This window comes from Strigops habroptila, chromosome 3, assembly GCF_004027225.2.
Source record: "Strigops habroptila isolate Jane chromosome 3, bStrHab1.2.pri, whole genome shotgun sequence".
NCBI lineage: Eukaryota > Metazoa > Chordata > Aves > Psittaciformes > Psittacidae > Strigops > Strigops habroptila.
In genome coordinates, this window is record NC_044279.2 from 72,514,657 (window position 1) to 72,533,466 (window position 18,810).

At 39.5% G+C, this 18,810-nt stretch overlaps 1 protein-coding gene across 3 annotated transcripts in view; it reads right to left on the minus strand.

Annotated features, from left to right (window-relative positions):
* The window catches only part of ALDH1L2 (aldehyde dehydrogenase 1 family member L2), a 33,070-nt gene extending 18,996 nt beyond the window's left edge, over positions 1-14,074 (minus strand). The window contains exons 1-6 of one of the 3 annotated variants that reach the window (XM_030478085.1): positions 13,885-13,964; positions 13,795-13,852; positions 7,432-7,573; positions 4,976-5,210; positions 1,312-1,477; positions 360-461 (exon numbers count right to left, since the gene is read on the minus strand). In XM_030478085.1, the coding sequence (XP_030333945.1) occupies positions 360-461; positions 1,312-1,477; positions 4,976-5,210; positions 7,432-7,573; positions 13,795-13,852; positions 13,885-13,964 (783 nt within the window). Of the gene's footprint in view, positions 1-359; positions 462-1,311; positions 1,478-4,975; positions 5,211-7,431; positions 7,574-13,794 lie in introns of all 3 variants that reach the window. The other 2 variants (XM_030478083.1, XM_030478084.1) reach the window with 2 other exon arrangements.
* Positions 14,075-18,810: the final 4,736 nt, after the last annotated feature.

An 18,810-nucleotide genomic window follows, 5' to 3' on the forward strand; every position in this document is an offset into this window, starting at 1 on the left:
AAATCTATTTCTGGTAAAGAATTTAGTATGGACTGCGGGTAAACAGAGCTATCTTTATTCAATACTGCATTTAAAAGTATAACATATTAAGAAGCCACTGAAGTGCAGCTACCATCTAGCTGTGTGTAGATGATCCCAACTCGGTGTAGAAACACCAAGTTTATAAATACCTGCAACTGCTGAAAGGGAATAGGAACTTACCTAGGGCTCCACTACATGTATCCTTGGAGTTATTCGAGGAATAAGACATGGAGAAACAACTGAGTTAAAATTCATGTTAACTACATATTACTACTACTGTAATCTCAATTCGTAATTTTTTTGTGATATGCATGAATATAGTGTTATTTAACACTAACCTCTGCATTTTCCTTTTTCTGGATGCCTTCATATGTTGCCCCTTCTTTAGGCTGAGGTATACGAGGGGCCTTACCATCAGCAATTAGATGTACAGCTTCCACCTAAGTAAAAAAGGAACAGATTTAATGTTAGCTTGGTTTGCCTGTTTTCCTCAGTCATACTTGGGAATGACAGCAAAGGACTTTCTGCCACAAGGGGAACTGGTTTATTTTTAAAAACTAGGATTACAAAAATCTAGGGGATCAATGCTGCACTGATTAATATACATACATGCTTGTAGCTCTTTGACAAACGAAATAGCCTCAGAAATTTGATGAAAGCACCTAGTCACCAAACATATACCAGCTGCCTAAATTCTGCAGGACAAGAATGTGGCTCTGTAGGATTACATTCAACTCTCCTTTTTCTTTCTGCAAAAAGTTATTTTTCTGCGCTTAAATGGAGAGAGAAAAAAAAAATCTCTAAAGTCATGCTCAGTATTTTTATGCATTTTCTTTTCTTCATTTAAAAACAATACAAAAAAAGGACAAGCATAAAAAGTCCAAAGCAAATACACCAGGGCTTTGAACATAAAAAATCATCTTCCCTCCTCCCCCTCTTGTTTTCAACGTCACCCTTAACCTTCTGTTCTCTCAAAGCCCTCAAAAAAATTCACCTTGTAAAAACATTCAAGAAATCTGTTGAAAGAGCCACATTCCAAACAAATTTGACTTCTTGCCTTCTGTGGAAATGGGATATGATCTGCCTGCTGCCAGCAACAAATACTTGGAGGCTACCTCCTCAGCTGTTGTGAAGCAGCACAGCTCCACTGAATTGTGGGATTTGACTGAGCACCACAACCTCTGTCTTTCCAAATGTATGCATCTTGTCAATATTTCCTTTACTCTCAAACTCCAGCACATGTTTTTATTTTCATTTTAAAATGCTGATATTTAGCACAGCTAAACATACCATAGCCTTTATTCCTTCTGGGAAGAGAAACCGGTTATACAGGTCATCCACAGTATCGTTTTGGCCAACATCACATTCTCGCTGCAGAAGGATTGGTCCAGTGTCCAAACCATCATCAGCCCAAAAAATAGTAAATCCTGCTTTCTTATCTCCTTGAATTAAAGTCCTGGACATAAAAAAAGCCTTACAGTAAGTACAGACAGTATGAAACTAGTCAGGGATATCAACCCTTCTGTTACACGTTCATTTACTTTAGGTAGATAGAAAAGAAAATCGTAACTGTCTTTAATACTAGCTTCATTGCTCATTTCATTGCTCATTTCATAATCAAGAACACAGTTTTGATACTGTTGATGTGTTGTTTCCAGAAAGTGACATAAATGCTGCAACTGAATCCAGCGTGTCTTACCACACATTCATTGTGACAATTATTTTTCAAGTATTACTACTGATAAGACACACAAAGCGAAAGATGTGCAATAGTTATGATGTAATTTGAAAGATAGAAGCATCTAGACAGCATATTGTCTTAATAATTCATAGTTGTTTACTGTAATTAGCTAAGCCTCATAACTTACCTGCAGGTCAGCAAAGGAAGTACAGTTGTCACACAGCTGAAAAAGAGCTAAACTCAGAGTGGAAAATGATGGATATGCAACTGTTTAAAGAAAAGTTATTAAGGGAATTTGTATCCAGCCAAATTCCCAGCTGCTGTGCATGAACATAGCCCTGCTTAAAATAGACCTATGCTGATTTACATTAGCTCAGTATCTGCCTCTGAATCTGAAGGGAACTTCAGCCAGTTAGACTTTCCAGTTCTGCTTTGGAACTGCATGTGCCTCAGAATGATGGAAAATCAAACAGAAGTGTGTTTAAGGGAGCAGCCACAAATGGAGAGAGATATCTTTCCTGCATGGTTTTAACCATTTGTATGCATGTAAACACCAATGCAATTTTCAGTAAGACATATGTCATGTAAGTATTCCCTTGGCAGTCCATGTAACAGGATCACCAGACATCTGGTTTATACACTCAAAAATTCATTATTAATTGATTATTAACTGAAAACTACATTATTAACTGAAAAATACATAATTAAAAGAAGTAAAGCACACATTTGTGCAGAGCAAACAACAAATTCCAAAGACAATTGGGGAAGTTGGCAAGTATAACAATAGTAAAATCTTACAGAAGTTTTGTTAGACCATATCAGATCTTTCACACATTTGAGCAGCATTTTTTTCTGTTTTGTATTATCTAAAAATTCCAAAAGAGCACGCTTGTGGGAAGTGGATGTCCTCAGCATGACACTAGAAGAGAAGGTGGTGTGGGCAGATGTCCCTGATGCTGAATAGATGACATGATGAGAACTACTGCGTGACCCCTCCTCTGTTCAACAGCTCCCTCTGTAGACGGCTGCTGACAACAAACTGGCAACAGCTGGAAGAGGCTGTAAGGGGTGGTGTGAGGAACCCGCAGAGGCCCAGGGCTCTTGCTTGTGCCTGGTGCCCCTTTAGCCGTGCCTAATTCCCACAGGCTTTCTCGGTCACACTGTGGGGGGAAGGTATGATCAGCACCAGAGCTGTAGCCACAACATGTGCAAGAAGTTGTGATGAGAACAAGGTGTGTGAGGATGAACAAGAATGGTGTGAGAATCCTATCTTAGATTAAAGGTCTTAGGACAACAGCCTTTACCTGAGAAGGCAGGAACAGATGTTTACAGAAGGAGTATGCAAAATAGAGCAAGACTTGGTGATATACCATTGGGATACACTCCCGTTCCTTCATCTCAGGAAATTCCTGAGAGTTTGTATCTACATCTTCCTGTGGGGTAGATCTTGATTAACTTCTCCCCTTCTAGAGCTGTCTAGACGAGCAGTTTCACATTTTAATAACAGACTGCATAGAGTCCTCCTTTATTTAATCAGATGCTACTGCCTGATGTCTCTGCTGGCTGCCCTCTGACTTTTGATTAAGAATGAGCAATCATTTCTTATTCACCTTCCGCATGTCTTTCATGGCTAAATACACTGCTAGTATATTTCCTTCCCAATAACCTTTTTTCCAGTCTGAAGACTCTTAGATTCGTTTTCTGTCATGTGGAGGCTGTTCTATACCTTTGACCATCTTTCTTAGCCTTTTCTGAAGCATTTCTAGTTCCTTCGTCTTCTCACTTAGATGCAGACAGTATTGAAGATCCTTTCATGGTCTCTTTTCTGGCTGGCAAACATTAGTTTAAATTTTATTACTGCTTACATATAGTCGGTATTTTTCCCCTCATGTGCATTACCTTATATTTTTTAACTTTGAATTTGACCTCTCACTTTCTTAATCTCACTTTCATGTTATCACATTCACCCATTTGTGTAGGAATTGTATTCTTTATTAGATCAAAATCAAAGTGCCTGGTCAAAAGTTTCCTGGCTTCCCCTTTCAGCCCTTTTAAAACTGGTATTCTCTTGCTGTTTTCCAGTCTCCTGCACCAATGCAATCTGAAGGAACAGAAATGCTGCAGGCTGTCCCAAACCTGCAGAACCTTTGCTTGAACATCCCCTGGTCCTGAAAAGAGATTCTTATTCATTCATCGCTTTAACTAAAGTTCAGCTCAAGAGAATTGTTGTGACTTATTCCGCACAAAGAAGGGCTCTATGGTAATAAAATCTTAAGCTACTCCATCCTGAATACCAACACAGACTTCTTACTATAGTATTCTCCTTGATAAGCACCTTTTTAAAATCACCTATATCACTCTACACACCTCCCACCTTTAACGTATTTGGGAAAATTGTTATGATTCAATTTTATGCCTTTAAAAGGTTGGTTTGGTTTGTGGTTTTTTTGTTTGGTTTATTTTTTCCTGGACTGCCTTAGTCTCATTTTTCATCTGATTTGTCAGAGTTTATGGTCTTGGACACAACTGCCATTTTTGAAGGATTTCCTTACAGCTCTGATAGTCTCCTCTACTCCTCTGTTTAAGTACTTCAGCTTAGCATTTTTTTTCCATTAAGGATTAAAAGTAAAAAGACAAAATATGCTTTTGCTTTGAATCTACAATACTGTGTCTTTAGATAATCACCATGCTGCCTGTAAGGTTCTTTTAAGATTGTTTCTTCATATTTAGGCAACTTCTTACTGAATTTAAACACTGCGATAATGGCATTTATGTTGTCACAAGAACGTTAGATCTGAGTCTACTGGGGTATTATTGCAGTGTAGTTCTTCGACAGGAGCATTTTGAATCTAGCCTTGTGCATCACCCAGGAGGACAGCAAGATAAGGTTTTATTCTTGAAGATTCTCTTCTCTTTCCTCCCTTCCCTTCTTAGACTGCATCAAGCCCTATTGTGATACATATCTAGTGTTTGTGGGGAATGAGCTACAAGGGCCTATGAAAACTCCAGATTGTCGCTTTGCCTATGTGAGTAAAATATATGAATGTACAGATCACATCACTGACCTTCCAAGAGTAACAGCTGCAGTTGAATTGAAATCACAATGAATCTCAGGTATGAAATGCAGTTCATGAACCAAATACTCAGCTGCTTCAGTGAAGTTCCTTCAGAGCACTTGCAAGTGAACAGAACTGTGCCAACATTTACATGAGTAATGGGTACAGGCTAACATCCTAATGGGACACACATGTAGTTTTGCTGCACAAAACTCACCAGTTGATTGCAGAAGCTCCTCGGTGACGTGGTAGGATGGATGGATGGTAAATAATTGAGCCATGTTTTGGGCAGTTGATCACATCCATGGGGATGAACTGTGTACAGAACGGAAGGACATTTAACTCTGCTCCAACCGATTTGTAGGCTGCAATTACTTCCTGGATAGGCTTGCCTTTAGCTCTCCATCTGGGGAACTTAAACACAGGAGTTCCATCCTTCTCTGCTGCCAGTGCTGAAGGGCAAGGAAAAAAAATATTTTTTTTTTAAATTCACATTTTGTGTTAAAAATCTGAACCGAAATCAGAGAGATATTGCATGACAAGTCCAGCAGATCATCAAGCGTATGATTACAGAGTGCCCTTTGTACTGTTCTCTAAGCTGTTTAAAAATCTTTGGCTTGGATATATTCTATTAATTCTGCCTTTTATTCTCATTCCTACAGCTTATTCTCAATTTTAAGGTCACTCCTACGACCGGCCTAATAAGTACCAGTGAAAGCAGAAAAGAATGATGAATGTTACTGACTACTTAACAGTGACACTTAATTTCTTGTCCAGTCATTCCATTTGCCTGCAACTGGTTTGGTTTAGCAGAACTTAGTTTTCTACTTCAGCAATTTGTATGTGAATATGACTATGTACAACTAAGATTCACTTGTGTCAGCAGCATTCTGGCATATGGCAAAAATAATTAGAGATGCTAGTGGCCTTCAGTAATTTCTTAAAAATTCCGTTTACTGATGCCTCCTGGATATGCTTTTTTTTATCTGTGAGGCACACGCTCTGTTTGAGCTACACACAAATTTAAGCTCAAAGATGAGAAAAAAACCAGCTGCACTAACTGTAGAGAGAATTTTTAGGTGTTTGATAAATTCCATTGTGCAACTGCTTAATAACTCATCACAGAGAGTAAGAGTCAAACTCTACATCTGTTGAGTTGTATGTGCAGTAGGAAGAAAAGGGAAAACAATAAGAACTACAAAAAATTCATCTGATTTATATTTCTATACACATTTTTATACTTTCCTTTCTTTTTTTCACTTCTGAAATTGGACCTTGACTTCGACTTGAAGCATCTTTAGCCTATTAATGTAGGTCTTAAGTAAATACTTAAATACTAGTCCATGGAAGTTAGTGTGTACTAATAATTTCTTTTAGAAACAAAAATTGTAGCTGTCTGAGGGTACAGAAACATTATTAAATTTCATTGAGACTTAAGCTCTTTGAGTCATCTAGAAGTGAAAAGCAATAAAGTATCTAGTAATTTTTTTTTCATCAGGAGGGCAATAAACTAATTCTATGGTTTAGTTAAAACAAATATACAATTGAAATCAGTGGAAGATTTACTCAATTACATCTGCTAGTGTAATATCTGTACAATAATAGTTTATGTAATGTAGAAGTACTATGGTATGCTTCCAGAGCTGAAGAGTTGAGTTGTCTTTTTCTAAACAAAGAGTTGCCTCCTCTAATTCTTCCAAAGTGTGATTAAATCTTTTACTGAGGTAGAGTTACAGAATGCAATAAACTTGAGAACTATATGCTAGTTTGGGAGCACCGTAGTCCACATAAGTAAAAGTTATGTTTGATTCTTTTCTTATAAGAGTTCTGTAAAAACATGTCAGGACCTGACCAAAAAAAAACCCCAAAACTGAGAGAGACTTGAACTTGAGACAGCTCATGGAATGTTAGTTTTAATTTCAGATGATCCACGAAAGTACATTCCATTCTGGCACTTCTATTTGCTAATCATATGATCTCACTATTTTTGTGCCAGTGAATAAAAAAAATTAAAAGGTTACAATTCAGATTATTCCAAAGTAGCTTCTTTGTCACACTGGGTTCTGTTCTATGAGTACAATTCTGTTGTCAAGCAACAACTCTTTCTTTAGGAAGTCTAGAAAGTCCTTATGCATCTTGACAGTGGAAAAAGCCAGAGCAAAGTCTCCTCTAATGTTTTCAGTTGGTTTTCCATAGTCTAGGTGAAAGAGAAATAGGCTCTGCAGGTACGCTGCTGCATGCAAGCTTGACAAGACAGGCAGAAAGCCAGGGATAACCACTCTTGGCTCCCTGCCTTGAGTGTCCCAGCCAGCAGTGAAACAGGTGACAGACACTTGTGCTTGAGTACTGGCTCAGCCACTATTTGCTTGAAGATACATTTATAGTTCAAAATTATTATCTCTGGGATGTACATTCAAATAAGGTAGAGAGATTAATTTATTTTTCAAATATCTTAGTGTATGGCCCTGTATGGTTAGAAACAACTTTTAAGTACTGACTGACAAGGTTAAACTGGTTCTGGGACTTGTGTTTGTTAAAGCATAGTTCTTTTGCTGAATCAGTGTAATAAGGGCAATATATGCAAGTCATTTCCATACACATATCACCTCTCATGAAAAGGCAAGTTTATTATGTATGCCTGTAATTTAACATTTGGATTAAAGTTACACTTACCCAAAGGATCAGCTTGTCCATTCTTGTCAGGCACTGTGAATACTCCCACAACTTTATGTCCGTCTTTTCTCAGCTTGTTATAAACTTCTTGCCCAAAAATACTTTGACCTATAAGGGCTAGCTTTAGCTTATGTTGATAAGCCTGGTAAAAAGAATTAAAACAGGGCATGTTTTCGGATGCAAAGAAAATACATTATAGCTTACATTTCTCTCTTGCACTTTCTTGATCAATGTTCATTTCAATTTAAAGTGGAAGAGTCTTTCCATCCCAATCACCTTTGAAGGAATAATAGTATTTTATTTTTTTATTAATGACAGGCAATGTACAATTCTGAGAGGCTGCACTTAACATGATAGTATCATCTGATAATGTCACTGTTGTTTATATGGCTTTTCCAGATTGTCATTAGACAGACCCACCCATCAGGCTCCATGATCTTATTCAGTTGGAACTAATAAGGTAAGAAATTAAAATACATCTTTTGAAACAGATACATAAAACACTTTTTCTAGGCATAATTTAGATGCCTGGAACACGCCCTTTATTATAGGGATTTACCTTATAATTGAACGGTATCGTATTATTTGTGGTTAATATGTATAGGCTAAAGAAGATAAGCTTGCATTGTTCCCACCAAGTTAAAGGTAATGAGCATCCATTTGATCCTCCTACAAGGAAATACTGCTAAATGTGAGGTTCCCTTGCTGGACTTCCATTGTTTTCTGCATTTGCACCCCACTACACTAGACATGTGCCTTTAAGCTTCTTCAGACTGAGTAGGTGGGAATAACTGCCCAACTTTTTATTTTTAGCATAGTTAGAATCACAACGCTACTATGACATCAGGACATCATGTACTGCTATGTTATTTAAGTGCTTGCACCCTGAGAAAACTACTAATTCCTTCAGAGACCCTTCAGATTTAGAAGACAGTTGTGCTCCTCTCTCACCCTACCTCCAGCCCCTTACCTCTAACACGTCCTTTATCCCAGAACTGGTATTTCTGTAGCTGCATGAACTGGATTAGGGTACTGAGGTAGGGAGGCACTGACCTATCAAAATGTGGCTTGTTCTTAACTGTATCTGTACACTGAAATACTTCATTGCACTGCCATGAGTCCTAACGCAGGTCCTGCAGGGGAGCAGGAATGAGCATGCAAGCACTAGCAGAAAGGTGGAACTATCCCTAGAAGCATTGCCTTTGCATTTTTCATCAGCTCCTGGAAACTTGAAACCCTTGAAAAACAAATGGACTAGCAGACCTGGTTATGAAGGAAAGGTCTACGTAGGATATACAAAAAGCTTACCTTCCTTGAAGTTAAATCTGGTAGAAACTATTCCTAGACTCAATCTATAAAAATACCTCCTCTTAGGAAGCCTGAATAAAAGGCAGAAGATAAAACCACATACTCCGCCTCCACTTTATTCTTAACTTCATCTTTCACAAATGGACTTTGACTTCCATTTTTTCTATACAACCCTTTAGATGCCGTAAGCTTAGAATGACAAAAAAGAACCAAAGCACTGTTTGAATATCTTAACCACTGGCATTTGTTTGTATGTTGGCACTTGTATGTTTTCCTCCTGCCTCCTCTTTTCCCTTTCTTATGGTGCTGAGAAAGGAGGGTACTACTTGTGTTATTGACTGGATACCAATGGTCTTAACTGCCCATCAGATCATATGAAAAATTCTATGACAAAGAGAAATGTCTTGAAAAACAGGTTGCTCAAAACTGCAATCCATTTTCTTGCACTTAATTTCAGAGCTGAAATACTACAGATGTATTTTGCTGGCTTCAACTTACATTTTAGTTGCGCAACTGTCCTTAGAAAAGGGAGTTATGAATTGGTAAGTTCCATTACAGGAATACTGAAGTGTGCTTTTTATTTTTTATATAAAACAATAGGAAATAACTATTTGTCCAGAGGCAGTATTTTGCCTTGGAATGAAACTGCATAGTAAAGTTGTCGCTGTATTACAGCATTAGTCAGCACTAGTGCAACTGCAGTAGTAACAAGAAGATGCAAATGTGGACATAACTCAGGCTCTTGCAAAAATCAGATTGTTATAGTTGGCTGGTAAAAAAGACTGTGAGACTGGTGATGATAATGCTACTAAACAATGCTGCACTGCTGGCAGTATTGCCTAAAAATATGACCACGAGACAAGACCTTGTTCTGAATTACGATGAGAGCAACTTTTCCTTGCAATGCAATCCTTATGTAGCAATGCCCAAGGGATGCAGGTAGATCTTACTACCAATGCTTTATGACTGTTATTTTGCTTCTATGGCAGAAATACTGCTGCGTTATAAAAAGTAATCAATCATCAGATTTTCCTATTTTAACTATAGCAGACAAGTTGGAGGACTAACTGCTGGATCACTGAACATGTTTGGCATGGTATGAAATCCTCTGATTACTGTAGTATGCTAATTTACAGTTGTAGCCCAACTAATACTTCAAAGAAACATCAAAGATAGTCCTGATGAGAATTATTTGACTTTTGTCCTTTTGTTAACATCTCTCCATAAGAACACAAGACTGGAAGGGATCTTCTTACCTAACATCTAGTCTTCCATCACAAGCAATCATGTCAAAGGATTGCTTTTATAAATTTACCCAAGCTCCTTTTTAATGTACTGGTTGCTGCACTCTGTTGCTTTTCTTACACTTGGCCAATCTCCCTGTAATTTTAAGTCCAAATTTATCACCACCTTAAGAGCTACTTTTTCTCCACTTACTCACAAAGTGTTAATAACATATGCATCCTCTATTCCTAAACTTAACTTTTAGTTCATGTTTCCCTGTGAATAAATCTGATTCTCATATTATATGGAACTGCACACCAGTTGAAGTTCCAAATTATGAGTTGCTGCACAGTTTCAGTAAAGCTACATATGCTTAATTTGTCTAAGTTGTGGAGCTGAGTCAACAAATGGTGAGAAACAAACAGAGAACATGATCCCCAAACAAACAAACAAAAAAAACCTGGCAAAATTGAGAAGGTTGCAGACTGACCAAGTCCCATTTCTTCATTTTAGTGCACATGGCAGCAAATCAGCTCTGCTGTCTCACACTTACAGAACGTTACTCAGATGGGGACTGATTTCAATTGCAAGCTGGATCTGGTAATTGTGCTATCACCAGTGATTCTTGAGTTACTTCTCCAATTAATGGTACATGTGTGTTGCATGATTTCTATTAACATCTGGCTTAGACATGGCAATTTGTTTCTACTGCATTAACACAGGCACTGTCATCAGTAGAAAGCAGGAGCCAAACCCACAAGTAAGCCAGGATTTCTACTGAGTAAAAAAAAGAAAAGAAATCCCATATGTGGAGGGACTTGCACAATCAGGCCACAAATTCAGTCCTTCATTTTTTGTTGTATTTGAAAAATTACACTCAAGCAACTGCATGAGATCTTATAGCCACCCTGTATCTTCTCCTGCAAATTCTCCTCAAGCATTTTCACCTAAGCTGAGTTAGACCCGTGAAAGTGGGAAATCCTTTCAGAAGAATTTAATGTGGACATAACACCCAATTAAAATGGAAATTCTATCAGATTACACAGAAATGAAAAATAGTTTGATGTTTCGTTTCTTACCAAAATGGCACATTCTGGCCAGTGTACCATCACAAGCGTTCATTGAGAAGTGGTAGAAAGGAAGCTCATTAAAGAACACCTCAACAAACTTGTTGAATAATGTGTTAGATGGATACTGAATCATTATCACTAACATATACAAAGATTAATCTTTTAATTTTGTCCATCATTGATATTAAGAGGTTATATTAGATGTCTTTAGCAGTTGCCTGGCTGACTATGGATGTATAACACTTATGAAGACAGGCTGAGAAAGTTGGGGCTGTTCAGCCTGGAGAAGAGAAGGCTGTGTGGAGACCTCATAGCAGCCTTCCAGTATCTGAAGGGGATCTACAAGGGTGCTGGGGAGGGACTCTTCCTTAGGGACTGTAGTGGTAGGACAAGGGGTAATGGCTTCAAACTTATACAGGGGAAGTTTAGATATAAGGAAGAAGTTCTTTACAGTGAGGGTGGTGAAGCACTGGAATGGGTTGCCCAGGGAGGTTGTGGATGCTCCATCCCTGGCAGTGTTCAAGGCCAGGTTGGACAGAGCCTTGGGCGACATGGTTTAGTGTGACGTGTTCCCGCCCATGTCAGGGGGGTTGGAACTAGATGATCTTAAGGTCCTTTCCAACTCTTACCATTCTATGGTTCCATGATTCTATAAACAGATGCATGGGAAGGTTAATAATCATGTAGTATCAGACAGGACTTTTTGCTGTACTTTGTAAGGTTACCCAATTCCTACTTACGGCAAACAATGCAATCCAGGTGGCTTAAAGAGAGCAGGCTTTTCTTTTATGACTGATCATAAGGTAATGTAGTTATTATGACAGTGCTACCAAAACAAGAATTTAGAAGGCTATTTTTCACTCTACTGTAATTCTGTTGTTTTCATTGTCTGAACTTTTAATTTATTCTTTAACCTTCTATTTTGTTTATATTATAACACAGATTAATATTAATTCTCTTTCCTCAACTCAAGTGCTCCCAGTTTGGATGAAGAAAATCAGATAAAGATAAGGAGCATAAAACTTGAGAACTGCTTTAGAAGCAATCTTATCTTGGATGCTCAGCTTGTCTGAAATTCCACTTTAATTTCACTGCCTCAATACAAAAGCACAGATTTAAGTTTCACTTCCCTAATTAAAAATTCTGCCCATATACCATCTGTTGATACCGTACTGGAATTTATTTTACAACAGCTCATTAAAAGATATACAGTATTTTAATGTTGGGGGGGAGGGTCCTCCAAAACACCTAACCAAAAAAAAAACAAACCAATAAATAAACAGAATTCAGCATGGTAAAGCAGCAAGAAGCAGCTTGACAAATGCTGGTAACTATCTTGACAAGTTCTAGTTCCTAACAATGGAAGATAAGTCCAAGAGCTACATTTTCTTCTCTCAGAAAAGTCTAATGTTACAAAACCTATCCATAGTAGAATATTTATTTCATAGATAAAAATAATTTTCTGTTACTGCCTCTTTTGTATATTTGTCTAACATTCAATTGGTTATCAGTTTCTAATCAAATTTCTTGAAAGCAAACATTTAGCAACTGCTACTGCGGTTATGAAGCTTACTATCAAAAAGCTTATATTCTTTATTCTGTAGAAGAATTTAGTGAAGCTAGTGAATATTTTCATATGTTACATCTTTTTTTAAAATGAGCGTAGAATTATGCCTCTTTCACAAACCAGTACTGCAACTTTATTTCTACGGAGGTTCCCCCTACATGTGCTAAATGTCAGTGCTTCCAGACAGAAAGAAACCTATCGTAGAACTTCCCCTCCCATCTACACATTTACAGGCAATGTGTTCTCACCAGTCATTCATTCACATTTTTTTGGCACGGCTGACTGCATTTCCAAAAAGCTTGTGTTAAATCTCTTTATTATAATGCCTTCCATGTAGATACCTTCGGAGGACTGCTGTCCTCACCCTAAACTAAGCAGTCAAATATGAAACAAAGAACAGTCTGTAGGAAAGGAAAAAAAACTACCCCCAGCCTCATTCAGCTTGCCAGACCTACACATCTGGGCAATTTGGATTGGGCAAGGCTTTCAGGGAGCAGTTACTTGCAGGAGTTCTGCAGTCCACATATTTAACAGGACATAAAGGATGGCCTGGAACAAATATTCAGAGCTGTAAAAAACTAAACCATGAGGTGCAGAGGAATTAAGGCCACCAACTTTAACCTGAGCAACCCACCACCATCCCAGAACTAGAAACTGATGATAAGGTCACAAACTAAACACACTTCCCAGGCCAAAGCATAGGCTTCTCTTCGGCACTGGGAATGGACATGGTCCTTTCTATTTGAAAAGTCAGCCTTCAGCTTCTCACTGGGCAAATCCAGCGTGAGGGAGGCAGCGAACAGCCACACTCACATTGTTCTCGACACAGGACTACTGGGACTTATCACAGCATCGCTGGTGCCTTTTCCCCGCAGCTTCCAGGCACATCCCTGCAAGATGCAGCGCCCAGATGATGGCTGCGATCCCGCCGCAGAAGAGCCGGCCGAGATGCTGCTTCTGCGCGCAGACCAAGCCCTCTCCGGAGCCCTCCTGACCTTCCCGCGCTGTACGCGCTCTATTAAAACCCTGGCAGAGACAATACGCATCACATCCTGAGAAATGCCCCCTCCCGCTACTTTTCCCCCTCTGTGCTCGGCCCCTGGAGCCGAGGAGCAGCCCCCGCCGTTCGCTCCCGAGCACGGCACGGCACGGTGGGAGGGGGCATGTCCCCGCTGCCCGCCCCGCGCCACTCACCGCGGCCGACGTGCAGATCGTCCGCAGCAGCCGGGGGGCTGTTCGCAGCATCTTGCGGAGCACCGCCGGGCCCCGAGCTCCCTCGGCTGCCCGGCACCCGCGGCGGCGGCGGAGCGCCTCGTCTGATGCAACCCGCGCCGATGCTGCTGGCGCCCCGCCAGCGCCTGCATCCGCGGCGCGCGCCCCCGCCCGGGCCCGCGGCGACCGGCTCGGCGGGTGGAGGGCGGGACCCCCGCACCTGCCGCTCCCGCTGCCCCCGCCCTCCCTAGGCGGCTACACCGCGGGACCGGCCCCAGCCCCGCTGCCGGGGGAGCGGCGGGGGGGGTGGGGTGCAGGCGCCGTGCAGCCCCGGGAGGTGGCGGGGAGCCGGGAGAGCGACTCTGCCCCCCGCCCCACGGGGCCCGAAGGCACGGGTCACGGACACCTGGACAGTGTTTCGTGGGCCTAGGGCTGGGGTCTGAGTGGTCCCCAGCACTCCCCTTCCCCGGGGCAACCACAGCCTCAGGGGCGGTGGAGCCGGTCGCCCCCGGATTCACCCCCTCTACCCAGGCGGTCAGGGAGACATTCATGTGAATCTGCTGCACAGTCAAAGGATCATGTAGATTATCGACCTAAATTTTTAGTTTACTGCATGTCAAAAATGACATTAATGAGGTTTAACAAACACATTAATGACTTTCGGAAAATCTGTATCGCCAACATCACCAGGTATTTTTAAAGCAGCTCACTCTACTTAATAATAATAATAACAACAACAATAATAATAATGTTCCAGCATTTAAGGTTGTCTATTAACACAGATGTTTAAACTTCAATATTTTTCTCAAGTCACAACAACATCTTCTTGTCAGAGCTATAGGAAAGGTCTTGAAAATACGAATTCAAAGTGCTAAAAATAAAATCAGAAGGCAAATGAAAATTACTCCCAAAGGGATATGAACAGCGAAACCAAAAGCTGAGAGCACGGCAGTAGTATAAACGTCACTGCAAACTGGGTCAGGTTTAAACCCCAGCATCACTTGATCGTAAAGAACACAGGTGGATAAAAGAGTGACAAGCACTCTGTTGCTGTCAAGAAAATGAAGGAAAAAATAGAGAAGTTTTTCTTATGGCTGAGTTGTGAACCACATCAGGCACATCAGAGCCAACCCATCAGCCAAATTTATGACCTGCAGAGATGTTGTTTGTAGTAGAAAGTACAGTAGACAAAGGCTTCCCTAGCACTTGCAAACATCCATTCCTCACTGCCCTTTTTTGATGCTTTCCTGCAAAAGAACTGCAATGGTAATCCTCAGGATTTAACTGCAAGGCCCCCACCCTCTTCAGAGAACTTCGAATGCTCAGCTGTACCTGAAGGAAGAGCACTGCTGCAGAACTGGGGACACAGGGAGAAGAGGTGCTGCAAGAGGCAAACTGTGCCAGTCCCAAAGGAGGTCAGGTTGGCACCACACAATATCCCTTTGAGTAAAGTTACACAGGGGCTTACATTAGGACTCTCATAACGTAATTAATTCCCTGATTTACTCCTGTGTGGCAAAACTATGCCCTTTATTCAAGGCTCTTGGCAGCCTCAGAAGTGTAGGTGGCGTTGGGTGGAATCAACAGGAAACAAAATAAAACTTTTTAATTAAAATAAACCACTGGACTTTGCTTTTGCAATGGAAATTCAATGAAGAAAATCACTAGTCAGTAATTTCCTCTCTATGGGATGAAAAAGCTAGGGGAGTACTTGGTCCACTGCAGTGAAGATTCTTCTCATGATGCCATCATTTGGAGTATGTGGTTTCTTAGATGATGGAAAAAGTCAACTGAAGGAATTAGTGAGTTTCTTTACTCTGAGACATTAAAAACCAAACTAGTAGAATTCGTCAAAAAGTCCCGTTAACAAGGGGGGACAATATGTTTATACAAGTGGTTCCTTCTCTAGTACCTGTGGTACTATGGTTTTAAAAAGAGTGGTGTACAGTAATGCCAGATTTTCATTATGAAAGCTAAAAGATTTTGCATTGTGGCTTATTTTAAAAATAGCATATATTCTGCTGTTACTGGCTGCTTCTATGGGTATGTGACTTCACATCTTCTAATTGTCTCACATAAAATCTATCAAATTTCATTGTTGAAAGTGGGGTTTTTTTTTAAATACTCCCTCTTTAAATTGTACAATAAAAACATTAAAACTCATAATTTTGTTGAAATAAATTGCACCATTTAACTACTACATTCACTGTTAGTCTGAAACGTCTGTTAATCTTCTATTTGAATTAGCATTTTTTGAAAGAAAGATTAATAATTGCAGGGTTTGATAGGTCATGTTGTAGCAATACAGGAATTATACACACGCATGCACAAGACAGTCGTGTGACTGACCAAACCCACTATGTGTTCAAATAAAAATTAACGTCATCCAGTCCTTACTAAAGAAACTATCTCACTACCTCAGGCAGTAGGAGGACTCAATGTGTGTGTAGTCTTCCTATGACTTGATGGAAGCTGCACAAATTCCATACAAGAGTGCAAACAATTTCTACTATAAAAGCTGGCATTGAAATAGTCCTATACTGCAAAGTTTGGAGCCAGATTCAAGCACTGAATCATGAAACTCCAAATCCTGGCTCATGATCCAAAATCATCTTGGACTAGAACAACACATACTTGGCATTTAACCACTGACACACAGGCTTACGGCAAAATACCTTGGTTTCCTAGTAAGCAATTTGTAATGACTTCTGGCTCTGTTCGTTACACACACACAACACAGACAATACAACAATGCACGTGGTGAAAGGACTAAGGTTTTAATTAGTTGGCATACCTTCCTCTTCAAAACACAACTCCAAACCTATTGAGACAATAATATATCTCCATTTACTGCACAGACTACTAAAATGTTAGGTGACAAAAGGGAAAAACCACAAGAGAAGGTGTCATTTGTCAGCAGAATCATGGCATAAAGAAGAGCTGGGGAATAAGACATGGGCTTTACTTTAGATTTCATAGTAATGAGAGGGGCAGGGAGACTAACAGGGGTAAGGGTGTGATAAATAACATGTGAGGATGTTATCTGCATACCACCAGCTTCTTTCTTATGATCATCATAGAATCATCATAGAATGGTTTGGGTTGGAAGTGACTTTAAAGATCATCTAGTTAGAGTATTGAACTCAAATGCATGGGTTTTAACAACCACTTAACAAATTGGCTACTTAGAATTTCAAGGATGTCTGTAAACAATTACAGTCAATTTAAATAATATGTTTTTTGTCATCCAGAAAAGAATGAAGTTGGCCTGCCTATCTGAGAGTGAGCAATAGGTCTTGTGTGACATAGTAAACTCCAACATCAGCGTTAAACACTGTAATGGTTACAATGCACTCTTCCAAGCTTCATGTTGTTTGGAAAAAGTGACACAAAGTATTCCCACTGATTTCTGTACCTCCCAGATTATCAACGTTTCTTGTTAATCTGGGGAGAAGTCCTGGCTCCAGTGGAATCAGTGTAAATTTATGCAATCAGTTTAGAGCACGTTTTATACATTAACTTTTCCCTCTTGCTTTTTTTTTCTTCCATTTCTGTCCCTTGTTTCTTAAAACCAAAGTTTAGCTTCAAAAAATCCGCAGTTATCCATAGTAAACTTTCCAGTGTGGGCTTCCCCCTTTCTGTTCCCTAATTTTCCAGAGATGTATGTCAGCAAGTCGTAAATACGTATAAGGGGATATGTATACAAAACCTATTCAGGAGCTAACTATGCTCATTCAATAGCATGCTCACAAAGCCAAATAGGTTTGTATGTGCAGAAATGTACAGAACAAATATAAGATAACCTAATCTATCTGAACATTATAAACCCTTGTTGATTTCTGTGAAGCAGAAGTTATTTAGTGTCTTTGAAGATATCATCACGACTTGGCGAGATCTTTAGGGAAGGCTGTGTTCCAGAGGACTCTGAGTATGTGCGCATACTGAAGTGCCTGGGAAACTGCTCAGAATCTTCCAGGATTTGCTGTTTTTTGAAAATCATGTTCTGGGATTCAATAATCAACTAAATTAGCTTTGCATAGGCTTTTTGTCATTGGAAATCAGCCTTGATGGAGCTTTTCGTGATTAATAAAGATTTGGTCATAGTTCAGACTCAAATTCCTGAGGAGTACACCCAGTTTTAAAGGTTGAGTAATTAAAAAAAGTAAAATAAGGCTTTGTACTGGTTATTCCCTAACTATGTTAATTGCATGGCAAGTTTCAACTCAGATTTTATACACAGAAACTTCTCACGTTTTTCCACTTGCTGAAGAAAGGTTTCATGGGAAAGTTACTTGTTTTATTTCTGCAGCATTTGTATTTAAAACTTTTTTCCTCTTATTTTTTTCCACTGGGTGTGAACTTCATTTCAGGCCAGACACACACACGACAGTAAGGCTTTTAAAATGTACTCATATGGATTTTCTGCCATCTATACAATCATTTAAAACCTTATGCATGACATTTCATTTTCCAGAGTAACCAAAAGGAGGCATATATCTGATGCAAAAAGGGAATTATTTTACCAATTTAACCAGTATAAAGAATGATCATGTGCAGATGCCTCACTTGTATACATAAATGGAAACATCTCAAATTCAATACAACAGAATTGAAACTACTTCTGCACAAGTTGGCATTATTTTTGTGTAACAGAGTTGCTAAGAGCAAATCTCAGATAGTAAATCCTTTCTGGGAATCCTGCCACAAAAACTTTGAGCAAGAACTTTATTTTATTTAAAATATTCAGAGAGCTAAGTATTAAATGTTCCACAGACCAGGAATGTATAGCATAGTTAGTTTCCTGCAGATCCAGCAAGCCAAATTCTTTCTATTATAAGTAACTTCAATTTTATCCGTCTTGGTGGAGCTCTGCCTGCATACACAAGAAACAACTTTTGCTCTGGATGCTTTTCATCAGTTTTGTTGGGTTTTCTTGTTGTTGTTTTTGTTCGTTTGGTTTGGATTTTGTTGGGTTTTGTTGTTTGTTTTAATAAAATG